This window comes from Salmo salar, chromosome 16, assembly GCF_965601325.2.
Source record: "Salmo salar chromosome 16, fSalSal1, whole genome shotgun sequence".
Classification (NCBI taxonomy): Eukaryota; Metazoa; Chordata; class Actinopteri; order Salmoniformes; family Salmonidae; genus Salmo; species Salmo salar.
The window spans coordinates 84,568,595-84,577,142 of NC_138306.1; the positions used below are offsets into that span (position 1 = coordinate 84,568,595).

Below are 8,548 nucleotides of genomic sequence, written 5' to 3' on the forward strand. Positions count from 1 at the left end.
GGCAGAAATACGAGGTTTGGAGCTTAGAGGTGCAGTAAAAAAGGACCATTCTAACACCCCTCTCTTTCTCTTGCCTCTCTGCTTTCCTCTCCAGGAAGTAAAAAGGTAATGTCTTTCTCAGACCCTCTGCGTCCAGGAGGTGTAGTTTAAAAGCCTTGTGAAGGAGATTATGTTAAGCTGCAGAGGTGTTCATTTTAAAGGACTTTCTTTATCTGATTCTGGCCGACAGACTGGATGGTCACAGCTCCAAACCAAACCCATCAGTCCTTCTCAAATCAGTGTTTAGCCTAAAGTTTTTAGAGGTGTGAAATGAGATGTTTCTCTTACCCAAACAACATACTCCTTGTCCTGGGAACACTTTACTAAAAGAGAAGGCCCAGAAGTCACATATTTTTATGGGACTCCCAATCACGGCCGGTTGAGATACAGCCTGGATTCGAACCAGGGTCTGTAGTGGCACCTCTAGCACTGAGATGCAGAGTAACGCATTACCTCAAGGCCAGGCATATTCTTTTCAATTTCTCTTAGTGTTTGTGTTCCCTAATTAGCAAAGACTTAAGTGTTAATTGCATTGTCTAAATTTCTAATCGTATGTAGAGGACAAACTGAAAATCTCTTTTGGATTAGCTATTCATTATTATTTTGTTTAGTGTTGTGTGTTGCCTCACACGTCCCTACTTTCTTACATCTATTAGATGATTGAATAATTAAATGACTGAATGATCTGTGTACCATACCAGCCACATTAGACATTTTAATTCATTATGGTAGAAACGGACAACAGACTCCTCCAAGACACCATATTTCTATTCCCATTGTGCAAGTGAAGGAAAACCCTGTACAGTAGCAATACTCTGTAGACACTAGATTAGTCTGAAAGTGTTAACTATTGACTATATTAGACTAGATTCAATCCGTAGTGCTGAATTTGAGTGTTACAGCACGATCGAAATGTAAAGGTTCTCTCAGATTGAACTGAAATATGTGAATGGGGAACATTGCTTTTGGAGTTATATCGTGAGGATCTTCAGCGGTAAGGCTAGAAAAAGGGCCCTCAGTCAAAAGGTAGCTAGGTGGTTCATTGGGTGTTTAAACACAGCTGCCAAAGAGATCTTCCTCAGTCAAGTCTTTATGATATCATCAGAATCAACAATAGATCGCTGCAGTACTGTACGCAACCTACCCGTCTACTTCCAAGTACATAGTTATATAGCCTGGTCCCAGATCTGTTTGTGTCCTCGTACCAACTTTGGCAAGACAGCACAAACAGAATAACACAAACAGATCTGGAACCAGGTTAACATAGTTAGGCATGTGTCTGAAGACAACAACCCATCAGAACTTTTTCTCCATGCTGGTGTGGTGAAGACAATGGCATTATGGGTAAGGGTTTTCCTCCAAAACAATCCAAAGTGAACAAACAGAGGTCAGGGCACAAACAGTCTTTTGGATAGTGAGATACATCATTCTCACATGGTGATAACTAAATATAAAAACTAGTCCCCGTCTTCAAATGCACTTGACTGGCCTTGAAGTCTTTCCATGACATGACTGTTAGCAGGTGCGGTAGTGAAAACAGTTCCAACAAACGTAGGTGTTCCCCTCAGGACGTGACGGATAACTGTGCAGGATCCAGAGGCCTCGATATGGAAACCTAGATGGCTCCACTCCTCCTCTTTGAGTAGTGGGTGGTTGGAGTGAGATCCAAAGAACTGTGGGACAAGACAAAGGAATGATGTGATGTGGTTGTCTTGAAGACTACATACGTCTCCTGGAAAATATCTCAGGTTGATGAAGTGCAGTAAACACTACATCAATATTGTATTACATATGTATTACACATTATATAGATATTTTGACATAAACAATTAATAAACAAACAAAACAGGTAGGACAACAACTCACAGCTGATCCTGATGAGGGGTCAATGAAGTCAGCCCAGAAGCCAGCTGTCCACAGAGCAAAGCAGATTTCCTTAGCACCACTAACAAACTGGGGAATAACAGTAGTAAGGTCAGTAGTAAAAATAACTGAAAATATCTAGTATCTGTCAGTAGTCAAACTAACTGAAATAACCGAAAACATCCAGTATGTCAGTAGTCAAACTAACTGACAGTTAACGGACAAGAAAACAGTTCTCCAATAAAGGGGAGGTACAGAGTAAGACCTTCAATAAGTACACAGGCCTACAACTCCAAAAAGTGATGGCAGAATCATTTACTGAAATTACTATCACTGAATCCATATCAATGGGAAACAAACAGTGGACATGGAGTTCCAACTCACTTTGTGAAGTAGCTGTTCTCTGTCGATCACTTCGTTGTCGATCACCTCACATCTGGTGTGTTTCACCGTGACAACAGTGATGGCGCTGGCTGGGGCCGAGGGGAAATAGGATTCAAACTCTAACAGAGGAAATAAAGAGACATTTGCTACACATTCAACTGCTAGCTAGCCAATAGGCCTACAGAAAGGTCAGCCATCACGCACCTGGACAACATTAGTGACGTTAGTAATGAAGTTACTTCCCCCTAGTGGACATGGCTTGATATTGCATACAGCCATCTGACGTGTGTGGATTGCGGTTGATAAAACACGACATGAATAGGTAATGTTATGATAAGTATGACTACACCATGCTAATAAAAAAGGCTACCTTTCTTCAGCAGCTCAGGACAGGTCTGTATAGAACAGTTCACATTGGGCTGATCAAAGTAGTGCTCTGCCTTGCGGACGCTCATCGATAACATGTGAACACTTTTGACCTACAAAGAAAAAACCTCTAAGTATTCAACATATAACTCTACCAGTATGAAACATAATAGAAATACTTTTAGAAAATTATATAAACATATTTTTGAAATGTTTAAGAATAATATCCATGTTTATTTACAATTGAATAAGGACACATTTTGTTTAGTTAAAGAGTTATTGTGAGTGACGTATTTACCTGAAACTCGCTGACAAACTGGGCCATTACAAACTCATGTCTCTCACTGCTAGTAGCAGCAGTCAGAACGTCAGGTACCGTCCGGTGGACTGGGCCTTTAATCCTCTGGTCTGCCATGCCTTCCAGGTGAAAGTCAAAGCCTGAGTTACCTGGCAACTGGAACCGCTGGTCCTGGGGGCCAAATGGTCCCATGTTTTCATCAGGCCATACTGTCCTAGGGCCTGGTAGGGAGAAAGAGGAGTATATTACAATAATGGTAAATCTGACAAATTTCAAAACGTATTTTCTGCCTAACAGTAGCTACATTTATGTAAAGTTTGAGATCATTTTCTCATAATAAAATGTTTAATGCATACAGTGCATTCGGAAGTATTCAGACCCCATAACTTTTCCCACATCTTGTTACGTCACAGCCTTATTCTAAAATGGATTAAATAGTTTCCCCCCCCATCAATCTACACATAATGACAAAGAAAAAACCTTATGTTTTTTTGCAAATGTATTAAAAATAAAAAACTGAAATATCATATTTACATAAGTATTCAGACCCTTTACTCAGTATTTTGTTGAAGCAGCTTTGGCAGCGATTACAGCCTCGAGTCTTCTTGGGTATGACGCTACAAGCTTGGCACACCTGTATTTGGAGAGTTTCTCCCATTTTCTCAGCAAATCCTCTCAAGCTCTGTCAGATTGGATGGGGAGCGTCGCTGCACAGCTATTTTCAGTTCTCTCCAGAGATGTTCGATCAGGTTCAAGTCCGGGCTCTGGATAGGCCACTCAAGAGCATTCAGAGACGAAAAGGTTTTCATCAAGGATCTCTCTGTACTTTGCTCCGTTCATCTTTTGAAAGTCTCCCAGTCCTTGCCACTGAAAAACATCCCTACAGGCCAAATAGTTCAATATTGGTTTCATCAGAACAGAGAATCTTGTTTCTCATGGTCTGAGAGTCCTTTAGGGGCCTTTTGACAAACTCCAAACGGGCTGTCATGTGTCTTTTACTCAGGAGTGGCTTCCGTCTGGCCACTCTACCATACAGGCCTGATTGGTGGAGTGCTGCAGAGATGGTTGTCCTTCCGGAAGGTTCTCCCATCTCCACAAAGGAACTCTGGAGCTCTGTCAGACTGACCATCGGGTTCTTGGTCACCTCCCTGACCAAGCCTCTTCTCCTCCAATTGCTCAGTTTGGCCGGGCAGCCAGCTCTAGGAAGAGTCTTGGTGGTTCCAAACTCCTCCCATTTAAGAATGATGGAGGCCACAGTGTTCTTGGGGACCTTCAATGCTGCAGACATTTTTTGGTACACTTCCCCAGATCTGTCCCTCGACACAATCCTGTCTGGAAGCTCTACGGACAAGTCCTTCAACATCATGGCTTGGTTTTTGCTCTGAAATACACTGTCAACTGTGGGACCTTATATAGACAGGTGTGTGCCTTTCCAAATCATGTCCAACTAATGGAATTTACCACAGGTGGACTCCAATCAAGTTGTAGAAACATCTCAAGGATGATCAATGGCAACAGGATGCAGCTGAGCTCAATTTCAAGTCTCATAGCAAAGGGTCTGAATACTGATGTAAATAAGGTATTTCTGTTAAAAAAAAAAATATGAATTTGCACCAAAAAACGTAACCTGTTTTCGCTTTGTCGTGATGGGGTATTGTGTGTAGAATGTTGAGGAATTTATTTAATATAATACATTTTAGAATAAGGTTGTAACGTAACAAAATGTGGAAAATGGGAAGGGGTCTGAATACTTTCCGAATGCACCGTATTTACAATTTATAACTCAAAAACACAAAGTCCAAAATTCGGTCACAGTTAGTGTAAAATAACAAATGAACCAGTGTTACCAGTGTTGTGGTTGATATAGCAGTAGCCTACCTGAGTCTGAGTCCCCCCGTGACACGACAAAATAAGGCTCATCAGAACCAGCAGCTGAGAAGGTTCGTATCCAGCCCACCCGGAGTGCAGATAAGGCCTGACGCCCTGACGACTGGGTTATCACCAGCCGGGCTCGCCCACACAGCACCTACACAGTTATTAATCAAATCAATCAGAGGAGAAGCGTCAAGCACCCTAGTTACAGTATTATATATATATATATATATATATATACTGCTCAAAAAAATAAAGGGAACACTTAAACAACACATCCTAGATCTGAATGAAATAAATAATCTTATTAAATACTTTTTTCTTTACATAGTTGAATGTGCTGACAACAAAATCACACAAAAATAATCAATGGAAATCCAATCTATCAACCCATGGAGGTCTGGATTTGGAGTCACACTCAAAATTAAAGTGGAAAACCACACTACAGGCTGATCCAACTTTGATGTAATGTCCTTAAAACAAGTCAAAATGAGGCTCAGTAGTGTGTGTGGCCTCCACGTGCCCGTATGACCCCCCTACAACGCCTGGGCATGCTCCTGATGAGGTGGCGGATGGTCTCCTGAGGGATCTCCTCCCAGACCTGGACTAAAGCATCCGCCAACTCCTGGACAGTCTGTGGTGCAACGTGGCGTTGGTGGATGGAGCGAGACATGATGTCCCAGATGTGCTCAATTGGATTCAGGTCTGGGGTACGGGCGGGCCAGTCCATAGCATCAATGCCTTCCTCTTGCAGGAACTGCTGACACACTCCAGCCACATGAGGTCTAGCATTGTCTTGCATTAGGAGGAACCCAGGGCCAACCGCACCAGCATATGATCTCACAAGGGGTCTGAGGATCTCATCTCGGTACCTAATGGCAGTCAAGCTACTCTGGCGAGCACATGGAGGGCTGTGCGGCCCCCCAAATAAATGCCACCCCACACCATGACTGACCCACCACCAAACCGGTCATGCTGGAGGATGTTGCAGGCAGCAGAATGTTCTCCACGGCGTCTCCAGACTGTGTCACGTCTGTCACGTGCTCAGTGTGAACCTGCTTTCATCTGTGAAGAGCACAGGGCGCCAGTGGCGAATTTGCCAATCTTGGTGTTCTCTGGCAAATGCCAAACGTCCTGCACGGTGTTGGGCTGTAAGCACAACCCCCACCTGTGGACGTCGGGCCCTCATACCACCCTCATGGAGTCTGTTTCTGACCGTTTGAGCAGACACATGCACATTTGTGGCCTGCTGGAGGTCATTTTGCAGGGCTCTGGCAGTGCTTCTCCTGCTCCTCCTTGCTCAAAGGCGGAGGTAGCGGTCCTGCTGCTGGGTTGTTGCCCTCCTACGGCCTCCTCCACGTCTCCTGATGTACTGGCCTGTCTCCTGGTAGCGCCTCCATACTCTGGACACTACGCTGACAGACACAGCAAACCTTCTTGCCACAGCTCGCATTGATGTGCCATCCTGGATGAGCTGCACTACCTGAGCCACTTGTGTGGGTTGTAGACTCCGTCTCATGCTACCACTAGAGTGAAAGCACCGCCAGCATTCAAAAGTGACCAAAACATCAGCCAGGAAGCATAAGAACTGAGAAGTGGTCTGTGGTCCCCACCTGCAGAACCACTCCTTTATTGGGGGTGTCTTGCTAATTGCCTATAATTTCCACCTGTTGTCTATTCCATTTGCACAACAGCATGTGAAATTTATTGTCAATCAGTGTTGCTTCCTAAGTGGGCAGTTTGATTTCACAGAAGTGTGATTGACTTGGAGTTACATTGTGTTGTTTAAATGTTCCCTTTAGTTTTTTGAGCAGTATATATATATATATATATATATGATGCAATGTAAATGTTTAGTACTTACACTAGTCATCCTGGTGGCCCTCTGTCACTAGTTTTACACCTGAAGATGTGGAAACAAGATGAATACTACATGTGTGACATTACATAATAGGACAGCTAATAAACCATGCAAGACAGACAGAATACAGCAGACACTGGGAAATATAATTGAATTGATCAAACGTGAACTTGATATTGCAAGTTAGCTTGTACGGTTATATACTATGAGTGTTGCCTTAACAATATGACGAAATCGCTGCTTACTGCTATGCTTTTGACTATCTAGCAAACTAAAAGGGACAAAAACAAGATGATACGTAAGTATTTGATACAGCTAACTAGTGTTGTTGTTGACAACTGGCAGTGACAGACAGCCTGCAGCTATGCGGTAGCAAAGAGCTGACACAAGTCCAGTCTTGTTTGTTTTGATCGGCTGCACTCTCACTTCTCGTTCGCGACAGACGTAAGTTTGAGATGACAATTTCTTATTTTTCAAAGTTACATTTCAATGTAAACATACACCATTACAATATGATGATATGCGTTAAGTTCCTGAAATATTCGTGTGAATGTGTGCTGTTATGTAAAGGAACATAATGTTCTTACCTAATCAGACGACCTGTAAGCTGCAGCACGTCCGCACGTATGCGAGTTCACATGACTTGAGAACAGTATACGACGAGGGACAAACCGAGCTTTTTGATTGCATGTGTTATCAGAGGTTGTCCGTCAGATGGCAGCATATCTACACGAATCAGAAAAATTCATAAAAAAATGTATAATGGAAAAAGCCCACCTAGGTCGACTGCTGTTCTATAAAATAACCTTGATGAAATTGTGATAGCAATAATCACAAAAAAAGTAGTCTACTGATTACTAGACCTCTGCACAGTAAGTAATATACTACTTGACAACTAAGGTATATCTATTAGGGTATTGGAAATAATTATAATCAGTGACTCTATTCAACATCCATTCATCTCCTACTGAGCTATAGGCTTGACCTCCTATAGAGATGTATTATTGCAGCCTCCCTCGTTATAATCTCAGAGCTCCTACAATCAGGAGGTATTTTCCTTTGCTGCCAATGATACAACCATACAGCCTACTCTATTGTGTACTGACCTTCCACCACTAGTAGACAGAGAGAAGCTGGATGTGAAGAGTCAATGTATTTTCCCCTGAGCAGACTCTTTCATCTAAACTGACTCAAAGTACACTGAGTGTATACTGTACATTTATAGAATGTGTATGTGATCCCCATGTGGGAATTTAACCCACAACCTTGTCATTGCTAGCACCACACTCTTACCAACCGAGCCCTGAGTTCCGAATCTGATGACCACGACAGAGCTGAGAGCTAGCTAACGTCAGTTGGGACAAGGGCGGACATTCGACAAGGGTATAAACAAGGCCTTTCAGAGAGCCTGTCACTGTCAGGTCCCCTGTGGCCGGGAGGGTTGACACACTGAGTGACACTTTCACAGAGCTGAGAGGAAGTGGAGTGGGGAGTTATGGGACTTTTGCTCCAGGGCTTTAGTGCTGGAAGAGGTCTCTCTATTTCTCTTCTACCTGTCTTTCTCCCTCTCCCTGTCCCTTTCTCTCTTTCTCTGCATGTGTTCATGTGACTGGTGTGTGCTTATCAATGTGTGTGTGAGTTCTCTCTCTCTCTCCCTCTCTCTCTCTCTCTCTCTCTCTCTTAATATGTGCAGATGCAGTGGAATGGTTATGCAGGGAGGCATTTGGAGGACTCAGCCTGCCTGTCAGTGTTTCCCTGGGATACATAAAGACTAGTACAGCACCACTCTCAGCATCACTCCAAACACTACATTTTATTGGCATGGCATGCACTCTGGAGTCTGGAGGGGGTCCCACAGGAACAAG

At 43.2% G+C, this 8,548-nt stretch overlaps 1 protein-coding gene across 4 annotated transcripts; it reads right to left on the reverse strand.

The window, feature by feature from the left end:
• Window positions 1-723: 723 nt before the first annotated feature.
• LOC100194579 (mammary gland protein-like) lies at window positions 724-7,344 on the reverse strand. Of its 4 annotated transcripts, none has more exons than XM_082962325.1 (8): window positions 7,271-7,344; window positions 6,687-6,725; window positions 4,829-4,976; window positions 2,951-3,171; window positions 2,657-2,765; window positions 2,287-2,375; window positions 1,906-1,992; window positions 724-1,712 (listed from the first exon to the last, which is right to left on the reverse strand). In XM_082962325.1, the coding sequence occupies exons 2-8, from the start codon at window positions 6,693-6,695 to the stop codon at window positions 1,497-1,499; spliced, it is 879 nt and encodes a 292-aa protein (XP_082818451.1). In that variant the 5' UTR covers window positions 6,696-6,725; window positions 7,271-7,344; the 3' UTR covers window positions 724-1,496.
• Window positions 7,345-8,548: the final 1,204 nt, after the last annotated feature.